The sequence below is a fragment of the Leptonychotes weddellii genome, chromosome 5, assembly GCF_054177405.1.
Source record: "Leptonychotes weddellii isolate Sample4059 chromosome 5, ASM5417740v2, whole genome shotgun sequence".
NCBI lineage: Eukaryota > Metazoa > Chordata > Mammalia > Carnivora > Phocidae > Leptonychotes > Leptonychotes weddellii.
In genome coordinates this window covers 54,732,879-54,755,968 of record NC_138373.1, presented here as the reverse complement: position 1 = coordinate 54,755,968, position 23,090 = coordinate 54,732,879, and the positions used below count along the sequence as shown (strand labels likewise).

The 23,090-nt window shown below is 37.6% G+C and overlaps 1 protein-coding gene across 1 annotated transcript in view; it reads right to left on the bottom strand.

The window, feature by feature from the left end:
- ARMC3 (armadillo repeat containing 3) overlaps window positions 1-12,142 on the bottom strand; it is a 93,420-nt gene extending 81,278 nt beyond the window's left edge. Inside the window, exons 1-2 of the mRNA XM_081820743.1 lie at window positions 11,877-12,142; window positions 8,517-8,565 (exon numbers count right to left, since the gene is read on the bottom strand). Coding sequence (XP_081676869.1) covers window positions 8,517-8,565; window positions 11,877-12,061 — 234 coding nt within the window. The 5' untranslated portion in view covers window positions 12,062-12,142. The remainder of the gene's footprint in view (window positions 1-8,516; window positions 8,566-11,876) is intronic.
- Between the last annotated feature and the right edge of the window lie 10,948 nt (window positions 12,143-23,090).

Here is a 23,090-nt window from a genome sequence, read left to right as displayed (position 1 = left end):
GTGATGGGTATTGAGGAGGGCACATTCTGCATGGAGCACTGGGTGTTATGCACAAACAATGAATCATGGAACACTTCATCTAAAACTAATGATGTAATGTATGGGGATTAACATAAGAATAAAAAAATAAAAATATATATAAAAAAAAACAAAAACAAATGAACCTTTTCATTAAGATGATATGTATCTTTTTCTCTGGTAATATTATTTGCCCTGTAATATAATTCATCTTGTATTAATATAGGCACTCCATCTTTCTTATGATTATTTCAGTGTGTCTTTTACCATATTTTTACTTTTAACCTACCCATATCTTTATATTGAAAGATTTCTTGTAGACAGCTTATAGTTTGGATCTTGTTTTTTTATTCAGTTTGACAATCTCTCACTTTTAATTGGAGTATTAAATCATTTACATTTAATATAGTTACGGATATGATTGGGTTTTAATGGACCATCCTCTTAGTTGTTTTCTCTTTTTCTGATTTGGCCCCTGGTTCCTCTTTTCCTGTCTCTTTTTAGTATCCAATTTAATCTCCTCTATTGGCTTATGAACTGAGTTTTCTTCTGATTATGGGTCACATATTTCTTTACATATATAATAATTTTTATTGGCAACTAAACATTGTGAAAATTATGTTGTTGAGTGTCTGGATTCTTTTGGGGGGTTTCTCTTAAAGGATGTTGAATTTTGTTCTGCTAGACAGTTGTTTTATTTATGCTTCAGCTTGATCTATTTAAGGCCTGTTTTAAAGCCTTATTACAGCAGGTCTGGGGAAGCCTTTGCTCTAGGGCTGGATTAGCCATACTACTACTAAGGCATGACCTTGCTGGGGGCTCTATTTAATACCCCAGATGTTCAATAAGATCTCTCCAATCTTTTGGATCAAAACCAGAATGTCTTCCAGACCTGTATGAGTCTAAAAATTATGCAGCTTACATCTCCCTAAGAGTTGTTCATGCCTGTTCTTTGTCATGAGCATGAGTTTCACCCTGTGCAGCTTAGACTTCAAAGAATCAAGGGGACAATTAACAAAATTTCTGGAGCTATTTTTTCTATATATTTCCCTCCTCTCTGGCACTCTGCCCTGCAAATTCCAGCCACCTTAGCCTCTCTAAACTCTGGCTTCTCAAAACTTCCTTATTTTAAAATAAAAATAATCTTTCCCTGGATGTTAATCACCTTCCAGATGCTATCCTATGCCTCCTTCCCTTTCAGTCAAAAATTTTATGAACTATTGATTTTTCTCCATTTTCTCCCTCTCACACTTCCTGCTGAACATCTCTAAACTGACTTTTTTTTTTAAGATTTTATTTATTTGACAGAGAGAGACACAGTGAGAGAAGGAACACAAGCAAGGGGAGTGAAAGAGGGAGAAGCAGGATTCCCACTGAGCAGGGAGCCCGATGCGGGACTCGATCCCAGGACCCTGGGATCATGACCCGAGCCGAAGGCAGACATTTAATGACTGAGCCACCCAGGCACCCCTAAACTGACTTTCATCCTCATCAGTTCACCAAAATAGTTCTAAGACCATCATCAGTGATCACCATGTCACCTATCACTTCTTGACATTTTTATTTCATTTCTAGAGAATTAAAATAATAAATAATACTTGAAACTGTAGAAGCCTAGGGCTTACTTTAATTATCAGGCCTCCAGCTTTCTGGATAAATTTTTTATTGCGTTTTATTCATGGTAGTTTGGGTATTGAAAATCCTTGTTTTTTGTTGTTGTTGTTCGGGGGGGTTGTTTTGTTCTGTTTTTTTTCACAGCTATATTCCTCTGAACTTCCCTATAATAGCACTTAATACATTGCATTGTTTCTTTAGTGTATGTGTCTTCTTCAGTATGTTTACCATCACTTACTCAGTTGTTCAAGCCAGAAACTTTGAAACATCTCCCAACTCCTCTTCTTCTCACACCCCATGTGCAATCCATCAGCAAATCCTGTCAACTCTACCCTCAACATGGATCCCCATTTGGCCACTTCTTGCCTTCTCCATAGTTACCATCTGGGCCTAGCTGCATAGTTTATGGCTCCTCTGTAATAGCCTCCAAATTGGTCTTCCAGTTTTCACTTTTCTTTCACATTGTAGCTAGAGTGATCTTATGCGTTTTGTTTTAAACATAAATGAGATGTTGCTAATCCTCCACTTGTAACCTTCCACTGGATTCCCCTTTTGCACATTAGAAAAAAAAAAATCGAACCTCCTTAATACAGCCAAAAAGGCCCTACATAATCACCACCATCCCACTACCTTTGACACCTACCTCCTATTCCCTTGCTTTCTAATTTCCAGCCATACCAACTTTCTTGGCATTCCTCACACACACTAAGTAAGGCCTTAGTTATTATTCTCTGGTTGGGGTGCTCTCTCCAGATATTTGCATAGCATACTTCCTCATACCATTTGTCTTTCTTAAGTGTGACCCACTGGGAAAGCTTGCCCTGACATGGATTTTATTTAAAGTAGCCTGATCACTCTCCATCCTTATAACCTACTTTATTTTTCCTCATTGATCTTATTGCTGTCTGAATTATATTATTATTTGTTAAGTGACTGTTTCCCCCAAATATTCTATATTTGCTATTCTGGTACTTCAGTATTTTTAAAGCTGACTTTATAAGCATGTGAATAAATATGCCATGTTAAAACAAGGAATGTCATGACACAATGACTACAATTGTCAAAGGAGTACATGAAAATATATTTAAACTAAAACTATCATAAACATCTTTAATCCTTCTTTAATCGTTGAGAAAACACTTCAGTATTTTGCCATGTCTTCTGGTCATCATTAAGAAAAAGGTGATATGGGGTACAAGAAGCTTAAAAGGAAGATTCAAACTGTGAGAGTTACAATCTAAAGAGTTGTTAAAGGCGGAGAAATACCAATATTTGGCAGAGAGCGGAGAAACTTGGCATGACATTTGTTTCTCCTACAGAGCCTACAGCATTATAGTAATTCTTTATTAAAAAAGGTGCTGAGAATAAAATGATAGCTATAACAGAATGCCACACAATTAAATAAATAATACTGTGCTGTAATTACATAACCCATCTGCTTTCCTGTGAGGAATTCACAGTCACCAACAAGCTGGTTGTGAAATTATAATTTCACACTCTATACAAAATAAATGATGAACAAAAGTTATTTATAGAAAGTGAAATAAAGGGGAAGGATTTTGGCTAAACTTTAAATTTTAAGCTCAGTCAATTAGAGAAGCCATAGACTTTATATCTCTGTTAAGGAAACAGATTGTCTAGAATAGTGCTGCCCAGTAGAATTTCAACAATGGAAATGTTCTGATTCTTCATCATCCGATGCAGCAGTCACAAGCCATGTGGGGCATTTGAGCACTTGAAGTGTAATGTGACAGGAACTGAAATTTTCATTTAATTTTTAGTTGTTGATTTGGATTGATTTTACTTTAATTATTATAAATTTAAATTTAAATAACCACATGTGGCTAGTGACTACTGCATTAGCACAGGTCTAAAGGAATACAAAATTATAAAGTTGAACTCAGTGAAAGTATATAAATCATGACAGTTTAGTGATTTTTATGGTACCAATAAGGGCAAATAAAAGGCTTGTTTGGGGCGCCTGGGTGGCTCAGTTGGTTAAGCAACTGCCTTCGGCTCAGGTCATGGTCCTGGAGTCCCGGGATCGAGTCCCACATCGGGCTCCCTGCTCAGCGAGGAGCCTGCTTCTCCCTCTGACCCTCCCCCCTCTCATGTACTCTCTCTCATTCTCGCTCTCTCAAATAAATAAATAAATCTTTAAAAAAAAAAAAAGGCTTGTTTGATGTCGATTGGAATGTGTTTACTATATCAGTGGTCTCAGATCACAAGGAACCAATTACACAGGAAAAGAGAGACAGATAAACAGAAGGAAGCAGACTACCACTCTAATACAAACTTTTAGTAGAGAACATCTAGACATCAGTTAAAATCTGCTAAAAAGTGTAAAAATTAAAATGAAAACAGCTAACATGGTCTCTAGTCTTCTTTACGACCTGAATTAAAGTAAAGGTTTAGAGCCAGGTAAGCAAGTTGATAATTGTTTATACAGTTTTGTATATGTTTATTAATTTATACTAATTTTTATTAAGTCATTACATCTTGTTTATCTGTGATGAGAGCGAAAGACAGAAAAATAAATTCCCATAAACCTTCATTTCTGAAATAAGTCCGTTTTGGCAGTAGGTGACAGAGCATCAAGGGTTGCATTCTGCGGTTGATGAAAGTGTCCTGGAGAAACAAGACCCCGGAGACATCCCACTCCTTCAAGGAACTGGGTTTGGTTGCCCAGGTGAGGGAGCAGGTTCTGCTAGTGCCTATCACTCTGACTCAGTACTCACAGAGCTCAGCTCCCCCAGATGCACTGAACTACGAAGAGAAGGTGCTGACCCATTAACATAAATCTTCGGGTAACTTGATACTTACTAAGATTCCAGAACCATAGTCCCTTATGAGTTTAGATGCTGTGGATTTATCCACTTAAATGCGATTTCCTCTGAAATATTAAGAAAATAAACATTCCATGCTCATAAACTTGAAGACCTGACCGTGAATCATGTCGGCCACACCCCAGGCCACCAGGAACTTCAGTGGCCATCTGGTCTTCCACAGTTGATCTCCCTGCCTCGTTTGACAATTCATAAAAATTCTAAAGTTTTACAGAGTGATGAAGAGCACCTTCAACTACATCATTCAAAATAACAACTTCTACTAAGTTCTTATCTAGTGCCAAGCACTGTTCTAAGCATCTTATATTTATCTAACCTTGCCTCACTGCTATGAGTAGTTACGAAGTGGGTATCAGTTCATCCTCCCTGGAGAGTACAGAGGTTGGGAACTTTGCCCCAGATCATAAATGGTAGATGATGGAGTAGAGATTCAGTTTCTGGTAGTATAACTCGGAGCCTATATTCTTAGTCACTGAATATCTTGCCTTATATTAAATATTGTCTATCAAGGTCATTTGCTAGTAACTCTCTTATGCAATCACTCCACAGAAAGTTTGCCTTTTATTTAAAGCATCACAAACAACCTTTCAGCCAGACTTAGAAATGATGTGGGGAGGCAGAATATAGTTGCACTGCTCGTTCAAGCTATATCTTCCCCACATCCAAGCTAGTGGTCACTTTCATGAGAAGGAATGGAGGTCAATACAGCATATAGGCATATATCAAATGTATGCTTTGACAATGAGAAAATTAAGAAAAACAAAGGGAGCTTTATTTTGACCATATAACTGAACATTCTTCTTTCTGTCCCCATAACCCATTTTAAATAGTAGATGAAAGACTAATAAAAATACAAATCTTTGGAAATAATGTTTTTAGGAACTCTATAAGGAAGTTATTATTTGACACAGGAAAGTTTATTTTCTTAAGCGGTTATATAGTCATCTTTTAAATTTGGTCTTCCTTTAAAATTTGTACAAGAAAACTTTTGTAGACTTTGAAGAGGTACACCTTGGAAAAAATTTCAAGTTCAGATAGTTTAAATTGTGGCATACTGTTTTGAAGTATTTGAATTTGTAAGATAGAAAGTAGTTACATACTTTCACACTAATCTATCAGCTTTATTAACATAAAGTCAGAGTAGGGAGAGAATGGAAGGACCTTGAGGAAAGGTAATAGTCAAGGACCATTGGTAACTGTCGCATGCCTTTTTTTTTTCCCCCTTGGTCTCACTCCATATTTTTTAAAGTATAATTAATATACAGTGTTATATTAGTTCCAGGTGTACAATATAATGATTCAACAATTCTATACATTTCTCAGTTCTCAAGATAAGTGTACTCTTTAATCCCCTTTATCTCATCCATCCCCCACTTACCTCCCCTCTGGCAACCACCAGTTTGTTCTCTGAATTTAAAGTATGTTTTTTTTGTTTGTCTCTTGTTTTGTTTGTTCATTTGGTTTTTTCTTAAATTCCATGTATGATTGAAATCATTAGGTATTTGTCTTTCTTTGTCTGACTTACTTCATTTAGCATTATACCCTCTAGATCCTTCCATGTTGCTGCAAACAGCAAGATCACATTCTTTTTATAGCTGAGTAATATTCCATTGCACATATATATATGCCACATCTTCCTTATCCATTCATCTGTGGAGGGATACTTGACGCAATCCCTATCAAAATACCAACAACATTTTTCACAGAACTAGAACAAATAATACTAAAATGTGTATGGAACCACAAAATATCCCAAATAGCCAAAGCAATCTTGAGAAAGAAGAACACAGCTGGAGTTATAACAATCCCAGATTTCAAGATGTACTACAAAGCTGTAGTCATCAAAACAGTATGGTACTGGCACAAAAATAAGACACATAGATCAATGGAACAAAATAGGAGGCAAGAATATAGAACGGGGAAAAGGCAGTCTCTTCAACAAATGGTGTAGGGAAAACTGGACAGCTACATGGAAAAGAATGAAACTGGACCACTATCTTACACCATACACAAAAATAAACTCAAGTGGATTAAAGACCTAAATACGAGACCTGAAACCATAAAACTCCCAGAAGAAAACACAGGCAGTAATTTTTTTAAAACTGGCCATTACACATGCTTTGGCTGTCCCTAAGGCTGTTGTGAACTGCTAGATTTCTGGTAACACTAGGATTAAAACCGTTTCTCAAGTCCTTGATTGTGCCCCACAAGGTCTAGAGTACAGAGGACAATGCAAGCAAGATGTTGCAAAATTATAGAAAGTGTATTAGACAAATATATCTATTGCTTAATAGTCCCTTCCTTCCAATTGTAATTAGACAGTCTTTGTCAGCAAGCTCTGTGTTCCTTAGTCCACTTTTCGGTAATAAGATGTCAATAATGTTATTGTGCGGGGCACCTGGCTGGCTCAGTCCATGGAGCATGTAACTCTTGATCTTGGGGTTGTGAGCTTCAGCCCCATGTTGGGTGTAGAGATTACTTAAAAATAAAATCTTGGGGCACCTGGGTGGCTCAGTCGGTTAAGTGTCCAACTCTTGATTTAGGCTCAGTTCATGATCTCAGGGTCCTGGGATGGAGCCCCTGTTGGGATCCTCATTTAGCAGGGAGTCTGCTTGAGATTCTTTCCTTCCCCCTGCATGCTCACTCTCTCTCTCCCCCTCAGATAGACAGATAGATAAGTAAAATCTTTAATAAAATAAAATAAAATCTTTAAAAAATGCTACTTTACAATAAAAAGTAGTAATGCAAACTTAGAATGCAATGAAAAAAAAAAAACAAGAGAATTTGGAATGTTTTAGGAGTATGTCCAAAGGGAGAGCAACTAGAATGATGAAAATGCATCATGAACCACAATAACCATCTATCTCTGCAAAGCTTTCCTAGACCTGGATGTTTCTGCAGCCTTTATTCCCAACTGTACTGAAGGATCATACATAAGAAGTTACATAAGGGTGTGTGTGTGTGTGTGTGTGTGTGTGTGTGTGTGTGTGTGTGTGTGTGTGTCAGAGTCTAAAGGAGTCCCATAATAATAAGCCTTATATACTAGTGTTAACTGTGTGTCAGGTACTGAAAACTTGATGTGCTTTATTTCGTTTTAATTCATACAACAACCAAAATGAGTTGGACATTACAATTTGCATTGAAGATTTTTTTTTTTTTGAACTGAAATAACTCAGCCGCATTTGGCAACTGTGCCAAACAACACAGCTCATGAGAGGCAGAGCTGAGACAAAGCTCACATCCGTAACCACACAGCTCCAGTGCTGTTGGGAAGATACTGCACTAAGTTCAGCCTCCCTCAAACTATAAAATCCTACGAGTCTATTGACTGACTATAAGCATTTTTTTTTCATTCGCATTTTATTTGAAGAAAATTACACCAAATGTCTGTTTCAAAATAAGTTTCTAAACTGAAAACTGTCCAAGTTCATTTTCTATTTTTAACACAATCTTTTGGTAATTCATAAACTTTAAAGAAATAAGATAAAACCATGCTTTTAAAAGAGAGACAGGGTTTTGTGTTGTAGGCAATGCGTTACTCAAATATTTGGAATAGAAAAAGAAGATGAACCCACACTTTTCTCTCCATAGAACTGGAAAATACAAGACTTCTGATGTCCAAGTGGTCGTCTTCAGACAACCTTATTATACCTATCTAGTAGCTATAGCATAAACTCTAGTTAATTTTGAAAATTCACTTGGATGATTAACATTAATGACAGGCAGGCAAATATAAATTTAAAATATTTAAAAGAACAAACCAAAACTATTTGTTCATTAACTAGGCTTATAAACATGCCATCCACATACTGGAAAAGCTAATAATTACTCTCTAATTGTGCTAATTATGTAATGACAACATTGTAAATGTTGTTTATATAATGTTAGATTTCTCTAACTAATCTTATCATTAGTCAGACTTTGGACTTCTGCCACTGTGTACTCATGCATATACTGGTATGTGCCAAACTGTTTGAACAATTTATTTTTAAAACTGGTTGTTAATGTGCTACTATAATATTCAAATCAGAAACTTACCACATCCTTAGGAGGAGGTTCTGCTTCCTTCTTTATCTTTTTACCCATTCTGGAAAAATAAATAGTTAAAAGTGTCATTTGTAAAGGGGCACCTGGGCAGGTCTTAAGCATCTGACTCGATCTCAGCTCAGGTCTTGATCTCAGGGTTGTGAGTTCAGACCCCGCGTAGAGCCCACTTAAAAAAAAAAAATTGTCATTTGTACATCGTATATCCGATGTACAAACCTCTCAGTTGCCTATGCCCTTAGAAGGAGATTCATTTCCTTATTTTGATTTTACCTAAAAACAGACTATGCAGTACTTGTAGAAATTATCGTACACGTACAAATATGTTACCTACATTCCTATTTCAGATCCTCAAATTTTAAGGAACTTATTGATAAGATTGTTGAGTATTAGTCTGGCTTCCAGTTCGTAAGAAAGAGAATACATTAGTGACATAACTTTTACTTACATAACAGGAAACAGTTTACCATGCTTACAGCTCACTTATGGAGGGCTTGGGAGACTAAATCCAAGTTACTTTTGAGATCTGCAAGAATGTTTTGCCACAAAGGGATGGATTTTGTCTGCTTTCTGCACTGATCTAACCCAACAGTGTCTGGTACATAAATAGGCATTTGATATTTATAAAAATCATTAACTGTTTTTCCTGGGAGTATGATTTTATGAATGATACCCAAGACATAACCAACTGCAAACTAACATTTGTGTCATTTTCCCAGATAACCAAAAGTTTTCTCTAATATAATCCATAGCTCATTAAAACAAGTAATTGAGAATCTGAAGAGATGTATTCTGGGGAAATTGGAGTTATTGCTTGCAAGACCCTTTTCCACCTGCCTCTGTATGGAAAAATGTGCAGGAAAAATGCCTGTGCAAGAAAAATGTCAAAGCGTTGGTACTCATAGTTGATACACCACAGAGGAGTAATTCCACCTGGGTTCAGAGATCTTTCCAACATGTTGGTGCCTGTTAGAATAACCCCAGAAATCTTTTGAATTTTCTCCAGTGAGAGTTTATGCTTGGTATTTGTGCAATCTCAAACGGTATAAACTAGTCTCAAGGAAATTACTATAGTTTCCAGAGAAATTCTGGGAAGTCGAAAATCCTTGGAGAGAATCTACATCAGGGTTAATTCAGATAGTTTGTCAAGGCACAAATGTAACTCCTAGCATTAGAGACACTGACCAGAATTTATCACATATTTTATAAAGACACATGTACATAGAAACTCCTAGGGACTTCTGACAGACATCCAGGTCCCTAATTTCGGGTCACATACATTTCAAGATCTTTGAGGGCCTGTGCAAGTTTATGCTGTGATGCACTACCTCACATTATATCCAATATATTCAACATTAAAATGTACCCACATTCTCCATTAAATACAATTTTCATCATAAAAAGTTTTGAAATTAAGCATTTGAAATTATTCAGCAGTTTGTACACCTGGAAATTCTTACAAAATGAGAAAATTGTTTTCAAATGTAATTTAATATTAATAAAAAACATTTAACATTAATTTTTCAATTTTCTTTTCAGATTTTAGAGGCAATATTTTTTTCAAAATTCAAACATCTTTCATAGATGCTTAAAAAGCACAGACCCTAGACTTTGTGTCTATAATATTCCAAGCAGATGCATAGAAACTATTCTAAACAAATGAAAATCTATCCTACGACTAATCTCTAGGAAAAAGAAATGTCATAGCTCTTTGCAACCAATTCCAAGATACAGCAGCCTTTGACTTACATAAGAACTGCTTATGAATAATGTTTGAGAAGGAACTGAATTACACCTACACAAAGTTACTGTAGGTCATCTGATTTTCACTCAGGAACTTATTTTTCCCATTTCAGGATAGTGGCTTTGAATAATTGCATATTGAAGAGTATAGAGGTTGGAACAGCCTTAACACAAGATTAGAGCAATGAAGCTGATCTTAGGCAATACCGTGAAGTAGGAAGCATTTGGTTTGTGTTTTTATTGCCAAATTGAACATAATAGTTAATGGGGGAGAAAGTATACAACTGACAAAGAACCAGGGCAATGAGCCTCAAAGATAACCCTAAGGTGTTTTTTTTTTTAACTTTGTAAATTCAACATTTCACTTAAAAGCAACATGATACAACCAAATTACCTCATATTGTTTTATTCCTTAAAAATGTGTTTTCTTCTAAAGCTTCAGAGGTGTCAAATTAAGAAAATAAGTACCTTTGACTGTTTGAAGCAAACCTGCTTTCCTTGACTCTTTTACCACCTGCCCATTGATGTTTTTTTATTGTGCTAAAATAAACATACCATAAAATTTACCATTTTAATCATATTTAAGTGTATAGCTCTGTGTTTACTGTCCACTTACAGAGGTAATACATTTCATTACAGAAAATTTGGAAGACAAGGAAGGGCACATAGGATAAAAAAAAAATCACCCAGGAAAGACTCAGGGAGATCAGCACTATTTCAATATAGTTCCTTTTTTGTGTGTTTTCTATAGTGATTTTACCATCCTACCTGGATTTCTAGCCCCTATTCACAACTTCCCTTCCTGGAACCATTTTCCTACTATATTCTTAAACTAATGGACAAGTTCATGGAAGCTCAGTCTCCATACACTGCTCCAATCATCTCCAATGAATCAGGATATCATGTCATTTAAAATAATACTGTAAAGTGCACTATTTATCTAGACAGTCCCCTATTGTTGAGCATTTGTTTCCAATTTCCTGAAATTATGGATAAGGCTGCAATGAACATCCTTAGCCATAAAATGTTCATCCACATTCCGCAACTGCTTCTTTAAGATAAAGTAAAATAATTGGATGAAAACGCATGAACTTCACGGCATTGAGTACGAAAACAAATCTGCTTTAAATGTGCGTCTTCTTGATTATTAGAGAGGAGCCACATTTTCCCCCACAAATGTATCACTCATTTGTACTTCTGGGTGAACTTTCAGACTACACGACCTTAAACGTTTGCCAGTGGGGAGATCTTTTTTGAGAAAACTTGAAGGGGGAGGAGGAAGGCTAGAACAAGTGGGGACTCGCTTCTTGAGTTGCTGAGAGTCAAGTAACGGAATCTTAGACCCTCAGATCCCCTCTACGGGCCTCAGTTTTGTCACCTGTTAAATGGAAGGCGGCCGGGATGCTCATGAAACCCACCCCGACCCCCGTCTAATACTGCGGGCATAGGGCAGGGACCGACAACCCCTACAAGGTGTTCGTTCTTTCCCTCAGTAGCCCCAGATGTCCCCACCCGCGGGGCACCTTCTCCTTGCCCAAGTTCTGCTGGGACCTCGGCCCTGGGCCTCTCCTAAGCGCGGGCGTAGCTGCGTAGCCGCACGCCTGCCTTTACCTGCCAGGAGATCCCTCAGAGCAGCGGCTCCTCAGACCTGGAGAACTGTACCCGCTGCGGCCGGCGCGCGCCTCTGGGCCACTGTTGTTCTTGGTTGCTAGGCGACAACGGGCCGCGCCTGCGCGCGCAGGGAAGCGCGCGCCTCCGCCCAGGAAGCTCGCGCTCGGCAGCCCTATGGCGCTCATTGTCCCGCCTTAGGAAAGCCGTCGGTAGGGAAAGAGCTCGGGCGTCCTCCGCTCCCTGAGTACAGTGCTTTGAGGCAGGATAGACGTGAGAATCCTCCTCTTCCTAGTTGTTGCAGGCGAACCCAGGTGAAAACTGTAAATCAGCAGGCAGTGCAGCCTCAGCTTCTAGCCAGCGGACCGGCTCTGGGCTCACATACTCTGAGATGCTATTGCTTTCTCCCAAAGACAGGCCTCAGCCAGAATCGTGCAGATGACTTCCAAGTCGCCACTTCCTGTCCGGACTCCACGAAGCCACAGACCTGCAGGGCCGACACCTTGCATGCACTAGGGTGTCTAGTAGGCCCTCACAGAACTTATCTTGTCCCTTCAAAATCTCCTCTTCCACCTTTCTTTCCTCTTTATGCCATTCTTCCCAATGGCCTAGATCTCCATTTCCCTTCTTCGTCCTCCACCCTTCCCTCCAATCAGCGGTTAAGTCAATTGGCCCTCTTCATTTTGTCTCGTATCTATTCCCTCTCTTCAATCCTTACTGTCACCCCAACCCACGTCATCCTTTTTGGCTTCTGATGACTTTGGTTCCTCTCTCCTTTCTATTTATTCACAATACCAGAGACAGATCAACCTTCCAGAAACTATTGTTTTAGACATGTCACTCCCCTACTCAAACTTCAGTTGGCTTCCTAAAATAAAGTTTGAACTCCTTAGCCTGGTATTCAAAACTGTCTGCCCCATCCCTATTCTATTTGTGCCGCCCACCATTCTCCCACAACACAAGTCCCAGTCAAACGTACGTTCCCCCAATTTTTCCATACTTTAACCCTCTGGATTTTGCTCACTGTCCTTCATAATTTCATCTATTCAGCAAATATTTATTAAGCATCTACTATTTGCCGGGTCATGTGCAACTTGTGTAACTGCCGGAATATTCTTTCATTTCTACTTAATTAAACCCAGCTCAAATGCCATCTTCATAAAATACTCTTTGATTGGACTTTAGCAAAAAAAAAAAAAAATCTCTCCCTCTCCTGAATTCCTCTCACACTTATAAAACTCCATCTCTTGCCTGCCTCTGCTGGTCCCCCAGCCCTAAGAATGTTAGATGTTTCTTACAGTTTCTTCTTTCATATCCCTTTATGTCCTTATATCACCTTTTAAATTACCTGATAAACAGCTTTATACATATTTAAGAATTCTTTATATTAAATTTTCTATGAAATGACTTGCAATTTCTGTCTCCTGACTGGACCTTAAGTAATACACTCCTAGATCTTCAGTCTCTCCCTCTCTTCCAGCCCTTTCCCCTTCAATATAGGAATACTGTGAAGTCTCTCCCTTGCCTCATAAAAAAAAAAAAAAAAACAGAAACAAACAAATGAAAAACCTCCTTTCAACCTGTATTTCCTTGTAGCTATCATTCTGTTTTTCTCTTTCTCTTCTTGACCATGAGTTTCCAAAACAGTAGCCTGCATTTGATATTTCCACGTGTTAACCTCCGTTCACTCTTCAAACCACAGTGATCTAATTTGCTCCCACTACTAAAACTACTCCAATCCATTGGCTGTTTCTTTTTTTTTTATCATTTTTTTTTAAGATTTTATTTATTTATATGAGAGAGAGAGAATGAGAGACAGAGAGCATGAGAGGGAGGAGGGTCAGAGGGAGAAGCAGACTCCCTGCCGAGCAGGGAGCCCGATGCGGGACTCAATCCTGGGACTCCAGGATCATGACCTGAGCCGAAGGCAGTCACTTAACCAACTGAGCCACCCAGGCGCCCCCATTGGCTGTTTCTTAGTCTTCATTTTCCTTGACATCACCGCTGCATTTAATACTCCTGATGATACCTCATTCTTGAAACACCTTCCTTGGTTTCCTTGATACTACTTGCTCTTGATCCTCCTACTTTTATGACCACTATTTAAGGTCTTTTCTATACAGACTTAAGTGTTGATATTTCCCAGGGTTCTGTTCCTGGTTCCCTTGTCATACTTTATGCTTTTCCAGGGTGATCTTCTTTATTTCTGTGACTTCAACTGCCATACATATAGCTCCCCAGCCGACTTCAATACTGAGCTTTAGGTTCATATATCCTTCCTTTTATTGGAAAGCTCTATGTGGATGTCCACAGGCACCTCAAACATCAATACTACTCACCTAAACTCATCATTTCCCTTTAGGAACATGTTTTTCTATTTATCAAGACATACCACTACCCGGGGCACCTGGGTGGCTCGGTCATTAAGTGTCTGCCTTCGGCTCAGGTCATGATCCCAGGATTCTGGGATTGAGCCCCGCATTGGGCTCCCTGCTCAGTGGGAAGCCTGCTTCTCCCTCTCCCACTCCCCCTGCTTGTGTTCCCTCTCTCGCTGTGTCTCTCTCTGTCAAATAAATAAAATCTTTAAAAAAAAAAAAGACATACCACTACCCACCTAGATACCCAAGCATGAATTCTAAATGTCATTTTAGAGCCATTCTCCTTCATATCAGTTATGTGGATTCCCCTAAAACTCTCTTGAATTTATTCTCACCTTTCCATTCCCATAGTCCAAGTGCTGAATGTCACCATTCTTTACCTGATTTCATCTAACAAGACTTCTGACAGGTTTGTCACACTCTAGCTTCATCCTGGCTTCAATCCACCTTCTCCAAGATGACAAAAGTAATCTTTGTAATTTGTTTCCCTCTTTGTTGGCTCCTGATCACTCTACCATAAGCATGATGAAATACAACAAGATTCCTAAGTTAGCATTCAAGAGCTTATTCTGGCTAACTCCTCCATATTGCAGTAGCTTCTCTAATCATGAAAGAAGGAAAGAAAGAAAGAAAGAAAGAAAGAAAGAAAGAAAGAAAGAAAGAAAGAAAGAAAGAAAGAAAGAAAGAAAGAAAGATAAAGGAAAGGAATAGCAAACTGCTCATAATTCTCCATGTACACTATGACATTTTATGCCCTTCACTCTCCTAATCAGGCTGAAAACCATCTATTTGTCTTTCAGAATTTATCTTAGTCATGATTTCCTCCAGAAAGTCTTCATTGGCTTCTTCAAACATGGTGAAACATTTCTCATTTTTTGCCATCACTGTGCCTTACACTTGCTCTATTTCTGCTATTTTCACAAGATATTGTAATTTATTTGTTTATATGTGTATCTCCCCACATATAAACTTCATGTTTCTAAATGTTCTTAAATAACTAACGTTTGTTGAATGCCCATATGAGCCAAGCAGTGACGAAGTGGTTAAGTGCATCATTAAATCCCCACCATAAGCCTTTCAGGTACGAATGATGTAATTACCATAAGGTCACTCTACTAATAAATGGCAGAACCAGAACTTGAACCAAAGTCAGCTTGAATTTTATAGCCATGTTCTGAACCAATGAATCATACCAGCCCATTCTGAAAATGCACTTCTATGACAAATTGTAGAGTTTTCATAAAGTAGTTTAAAGCTACTGTTTTAATTTTCCCCCCACAATTAGTCTGTACTGCACATGTCTATATTTTGGGGTTCCTTTTTATTTTAACATATATGGCTGGATGATTTTTAACAAATGTTTACAGTCGTGTAACTGTTACTACAATGAAGATGTAGAGCATTTCCATCATCCGAAATTCCCTTCATGCCCCTTTGAGGTCAGACCTTTCCCTCCAACCCTCTTCTCCAGGAAAAACTGATCGTTTTCTCTCCCTATAATTTTGGATTTTTAGAATATCTTATAAATTGCACTGTGCAATATGCTGCCTCTTGTGTCTGGCTTCTTAATTTAGCATAATGCTTTGGAGATTTGTTCATAGTTTGCATGTATCAGTAGCTTGTCTCTTTCTGTTGCTGAGTAGTATTGCACTACATGGATATACAACATCCAATCACTGGTTGATGGACATTTGGGTTCTTTCCAGTTTTGGACTGTTATAAATAAATCTGCTCTAAACATTTATACACAGGTTTTTGTGTGAACATATGTTTCTCCTTCCTTGGGAAAATACCCAAAAATGGAATTTCTGGGTCTTATGCCATGTGTATGCTTGATGTTATGAGAACTTGCCAAACTGTTTTTCCAAAGGACCTATACTATATTCGCATACCCACCACCAATGAGTGAGTGATCCAATTGCTTCCTATGCTCTACAACACTTGATATTGTCAGGCCTTTAAATTTTAGCCATTCTATTGGGTGTGTAGTGGTGCCTCCTTCTGGTTTTAATTTGCTTTCCCTTCATGACTAATGATGAGCTCATTCTATTTTTTGTTAACCATGTCTATATCTTCTTTTGTGAAGTATCTGTTCAAATATTTGTCCTACTTTTAACTGAGTTGTTTGTCTTATTAGTATTGACTCATAATAGTTCTCTATATATTTTGGATACAGGTCATTTATCACATATCATTTGGAAATATTTTCTACCCAGGTTCATCATAGTGGAAAATTAAATTTAGAGACCATAATTTAAACACTAAGGTTGCTCATTGCTACTGGGTTGGTCATTGCTTTTAAGTCTTTTCAGAAACCTGGTGAAGCTATGAATTCAGCACACACTATAAATCAGAAATCTACAGATCCAGACTGTAGCTATAAGAGACAAGATATTGTGTGGCAGTCATCGATATTCTCTAGTTCTCTAGTCATGGCTTAAACTTAAAACTCTAAGCCTGTCATTTTCTGTCTCAGAACTACTAAATATAATTAGAAGTAATTTGCCCATTCTGCATCCCTTATGGTGCTTTTCTCCACCACACTGTGCTATAGCAGTAGCCACCTGGTCCTGTCAAAACTGTCTCCAAAAGGTACTCCTTTCTAGGAGACCACAGGTGACTCCCATCAGACATCCTCTCAAAGTAAACAGATCTCTTCACTGTTTTCAAATTCACTCAGGTTAAACAGTTCCAGATTTACATCTTGGGATTTCTTTTTTTTTTTTTTTAAAGATTTTATTTATTTATTTGAGATAGAGAGAGAGAGAGATAGCACGCATGAGCGGGGTGAAGGGCAGAGGGAGAAGCAGACCCCCCACTGAGCAGGACCTTGGGATCATGACCTGAGCTGAAGGCAGATGCTTAACCAACTGAGCCACCCAGGCACCCCATATCTTTGGGTTTCTAAGGTCAGCAGCCATTTCTGGTACCAATTATTGTATCATTTAAAGTTCCACTGTGGACAAAAATCTATTCTAGTTGACAGGGAATTAGAGATTTATAGCATAGTTGCAAGGCCTGGAGGAACAGGTGCTAGGCTTTCAGAGATGATTTTCAAAACAGTACCGCAAAGCATTATTCACAATAGACAACACATGGAAACAAACTAAATGTCCATTGACAGATGAATGGATAAAGAAAATGTGTATCTATATACAATGGAACACTATACAGCCATAAAGAAGAAGGAAATCCTGCCATTTGTGACAACATGGATGGACCTTGAGGGCATTATGCTACGGGAGATAAATCAGATGGAGAAAGACAAATACTGTATGATTTCACTTATATTTGGAATCTAAAAACATTGAACTCATAGAAAAAGAGTAGAATGATGGTTTCCAGGGATCAAGGGGCCAGGACAAATGGAGAGATGTTGGTCAAAGGGTACAGACATTCAATTATAAGATGAATAAGCTCCAGAGATCTAAAATAGAGCATGGTGACTGTAGTTGACAATAACTGTACTGTATACTTGAAAGTTGTTATGAGGATAAAGCTTTAATATTCTCACCACCACCACAACAACAATAAAATGGTAATTATGTGAGGTGAAGGATATGTTAACTAACCTTGTTGCAGTAATCATTTTACAATAAGTATGTGTATCAAATCATCACATTGTACACCTTAAACTTATACAATGTTGTATGTCAATGACATCTCAATAAATCTGGGAGCAAAATAAATATATTAATATATATTAATAAGTACATGAGTATATATTAATATTTAAATATTTACATATAAATAAATATATCTCAGTAAATGTGGGGCAAAAGTGGGCAACCAAGAAAGCCAAGGAATCAGGAACCTTAAATCATGCAGAATAATGAGGATTATCTCAAATTCACTTGTATGTTCTCCAGTAATTCTTTTAATCCTCAGCCTTTTTTTTTTTTTTTTTGGTCATGGAAAAGTTATCAAGTGAAGCAACAGTGCCTAGCACTTTCTCAGATAAATAAATAAATCTTTTTAAAAAAAATAAAAAACTAATATTTTGAACACCTTAAAGAACTTGATCCAGGATTGGTAGGACCCCATCAGATATATGAATGTGCAGTGTCAATATTAATGGATTTAAAGAAAAAAATCACTACTAATGTTTAGTAACTGTTAGATTTTGAACATTAAAATATTAGTAAGACCAGTGGAGCAATGTGTTTATGCTGAAAGAAAAACTTCACAAAAACTTTGAAATAGTATGAAATATTTTAAAGGATTCAAAATCTGTTCATTATCACACAACATTTCAATGTTGCATTTGTCAAAGATAAGGAGGCTTTTATGCTTAAAAATGGTAAGTCTATGAAGTAAGATTTTAAAAGATCAAAGATCAAATTATCTGATAAAGGGCAAGATAACAGTTTTCAGTCATTGAAGAAAAAGTGCTAATCTGCTCTTTGCCACCTCTGCTTGTGGAAACATAATCTCTGACCAAGGGGACTATGAAGAATATGAAAGGTCTGATTAGGAATTACATGGAGCAGTTTTGAGCTGCAAATCGGGTTGGTGTGTGTGTGTGTGTGTGTGTGTGTGTAAAATATTCACAGAAGCAAACTCAACTTTTCATTTTAAAATGTGAAGCAAAAAATAAATAAAAATAAATAAAAATGTGAGTCCATTTTATTTGTAAATTTTTTATAAACTCTATATTCAATGTATCTCTCCTTTTATTTTCTTTATCATAAATATATAATATAAAGATATAAAGGAAATATAGTATTTTTTTTTTCATGAAACCCCATATTGACTCCCTCAAATCCTCTCCAGTTCACCTGGAGGACTTACAAATATCATCATTTTCTGTATGTGCCATGATGTGGAAAAGTTTGAGAAACACTAATGTAAAGTCTTGCAGGACAAGGACTTTGTTTTCAACAGTCCTGGTCTAGTAATTTGCCATTGTCCATACATGCAGAGATCATTAAATGTGTTTATTAGACAATTTATAATGAAAGCTATTCCCACTTCCTCCAAATCAGTGTACTTCCTTTCATGGTCTTAAGGTACTTGAGCAACAAAATAGCTATCAGAGCAATGAGGGTGAATGTGAACTAGGAGTAGAGGAGATGAGAAATCTAATGGATTTTCCTACCACAGACAACACTTCTTTTGCATCTCACCTCAGATCCAGCCAGCATCTTTCTTCCCTGGACTCTGTTACAGTCTACGTAGTTATTTCCATGGCTAGAAGACATTTTGCCCCTTCATATTATATATGTTTAAAAATCAGTGTCCTGGGGCAACTGGGTGGCTGTCATTAAGCGTCTGCCTCCGGCTCAGGTCATGATCCCAGATTCCCGGGATGGAGCCCCGCATCTGGCTCCCTGCTCAGTGTAAGCCTTCTTCTCCCTCTCCCACTCCCCCTGCTTGTGTTCCTACTCTCGCTATCTCTCTCTCTCTGTCAAATAAATAAATAAAATCTTAAAAAAAAAATCAGTGTCCTTAGGGGGCACCTGGGTGGCTCAGGCAGTTGAGCGTCCGACTCTTGATTTCGGCTCAGGTCCTGATCTAGGGGTTGTGGAATCGAGCCCAGCATTGGGCTCACCCGCTGGGGGTGGAGCCTGCTTGGGATTCTCTCTCTCCCTTTCCCTCTGCCCCTACCCCTTCCCCAACCCCATCCCACGTGCACACATGCGTGTGTGCTCTCTCTCTCTCTCTTTCTCACTCAAAAAAAAAAAAATCAGTGTCCTCAGGTATTATCACCTTCATGCACTACCCATTAGTACCATGGTGTTGGATGCTAATCAAAGGACATGATACTATCAACTCTCCCATGTTAACAGCTTGAGAGTCTTAGCATAATAACCTTCATCTGATGCAGTAGTTGTGTTCCAGAAAACATGTTTTTGAAAAGGATTTTTGGAATCTAATTATACTTTAAGAACATTAAGAGAGTTCACTATTTAGAGAAATCTAGAGATGAATCACCTTATACTGAAAAAGAAGAGAGCCCTTCAATAAAAGAAAGCAATTATATATTATTTATCTACTTCAGAAATCTAAATTTGTTAAAGTGAGGGGGTACATTTGTATAATTTAGATAATTTATCATTGTATGTTTCTTTTAATGTATTCTTTGAACTCATTTTCATTCAAATTGAATTAGTCATATGGCTGATTGTTGTAAATCAATTGAACTTGGTTGAAGATAAGTAATAAAAATGTCACTTCTGTCTGTAACATTCAATTCAGTGTTAGCCATGTAAGAAAAACCATAAACAGTATGGTAACCTTCCACCTTCCCTAGAGCTTAAGCATACACAGTTTGCCAACATGTACTGTCAATAGTTGCTATTTTTCTCAAAAGTAGATTGCCACAAGGCAGTTTCTTCCACCACACTGTGTTATTTAAAAGTTATCTGCTTTTTTGGCCGCTGTTCAAGAGAGTCCTTTGCCTGTAAATCCTCTTTATCTCATGCTATGGTTGAAGCAAAGCCTTGGCACAGTTTCAGTGCATTTGTCTTATACCAAGGGAAAAAAAAATGAAGGGCCCCAGAGACTGACATTGTTCTACAAATGGTCATGAATCAGTGGGGAGTCCTGTGGGCTATTTAAAAGGGTAATATCACTGAGTACCCACTGCGAAAGTGAGATCCCCTCACACGGAAGGCAGCCACACCATTAAAAAAGGTCATTTAAAAGCCTGAGAGATAGAGTTTCTAAATAAGCATTACTCATTGTGTACTTGACTCCAGGCCTTTAGAATCAGCCTAACTTAGACTGGGTCCATAAGTAGCACTCATTTAGCTCTTAGTCTTGGTTTTACATTCTTTCGATCCTGAACTCAGTTTCTGTAATTTGCACTATGGAAATACCAGCTTGTTTGCTAGAGGTGGTGGGGTTGAGGAGAAAGTAGGATGCACTCCACTTAAAGAAATTGATAACAGGTGTCTCAAGCAATATATCCCTTTGAGATGACATCTCATGCTGTGAAGGATGGCTTAGAATGACTTCTTCTACCACTAGCCAGCTATCTACATGAAATGTGGAACCTATGGTTGTGGATGAACAGCAGAAACTGTGGTCTCAGCAACCCCTTGATATGAAGATTCCCCTAGTTTGGCTTCTGGCATTCAGCTTGTTTTTAAAAAAAAAAAAAAAAAGAAGCTGAACAACTGTGTCTATTTAGCAATCCCAGTTTAAGGACCCCTTGCACTGAAAATAAATGGGTAGATCAAAAATACAACACAGATGAGAAGCACCAAAATAAAGTCTATTGAATAAAATGGGACTCCCCAAGAAAACCAGTGTGTTGGTGGTAGAAAGAATGGTTCTCTGAGCTCTTCTCTTTGCCTGTTATGGTGAGTGGTAAGGTAATCCAATAGCACATGATATTATTGAGGCCAGGATCCCAGGTCAGATCTCACGTTGGCTTTCTTAACCAAAATGGGCCAAAGATTTTGGTTGGATCATGACTGACAAATGATTACTGCTAGAAAAGGAGTCTGAGCACAAGCCTTTCCAGTGGCAGGTCATGAATATCATCCTGTCATCCTGACTATGGAGGATCTTTGGGCCCTCCTTGTTTGAAGGGCTGGGCCACCCACATGGATCTGGTTCCAAGGCAACATCATTTAGGTATAGTTAGTTTAGTTTCTACAAATTATTGGAGAGTTTTGTCTAATTTAGGACAGAATTATTAATCTTTCATTTACAAATTATTTTATATTCCATCACTTATTTCAAGAAATGCCAAGTAACATATAATGTATTATTTGTTTCAGAGGTACAGGTCTGTGATTCAACAGTCTTACACAATTCACAGCGCTCACCATAGCACAATGAAGGGGGGCGGAAATCAGAGGGGGAGACGAACCATGAGAGACTATGGACCCTGAAAAACAAACTGAGGGTTCTAGAAGGGAGGAGGGTGGGGTGATGGGTTAGCCTGGTGATGGGTATTAAAGAGGGCACGTACTGAATGGAGCACTGGGTGTTATACGCAATCAATGAATCATGGAACACTACATCAAAAACAAAGGATGTAATGTATGATTAACATAACATAATAAAATAAAATAAAATAAATGCCAAGTAAAACAGGCTTTAAAAACAAATGAAAATTGGGATACCTGGGTGGCTCAGTCAGTTAAGTTGTCTGTCTTTGGCTCAGGTCATGATCCCAGGGTCCTGGGATCAAGCCCCGCTTCTCCCTCTCCCTCTGTCCCTGTTTGTGTTCCCTCTCTTGCTGTGTCTCTCTCTGTCAAATAAATAAATAAAATCTTTTAAAAAATGGAAAATCTTACTTAAAATTAACTAAAATTTACCTAAATTCTTGAACAATAGAAAAAATAAGCAAAAGATAATAATAACCAACTATAATATGTTTTGATATAAGTAGAGGGGAAAGATTCCCATTGTTTGTTTGTATTTTTAAAAATTATAATGGATAGATATATCTACCTGTGAACATCTTAATTATTAAATATGTAAAGAAATAATTTTTAGTTTCAAACAGAGTATAATCTATAAGTGAAATTTTATAAATTTAAGAAAATTATAATTCACAAAAGATCAGCATTACTTAAAGTGTATCTTTAATTTTGAATAAACCTCCAACTTCAGGACACCTTGAAGGAGTTAATGATTTTTTTGAACAGTTGATTGCAAGGGTATAGGGCTTATTTTAAATATGGCTCTTCTGTAAGAATCAAAAAATTAAAGAGGGATAAAATATTCTGAAATCTTTATTTAATGGAAGACTGAGACCAAGCTCACACAAAGATTAAGCAACAAAACAAACTCATAAATACTAATGATTTTCTCTATAACATTAATCATTTAATTTTTCACCATGGAGTTGATATATATTAAAAGAAGGGGAAAATGCAAA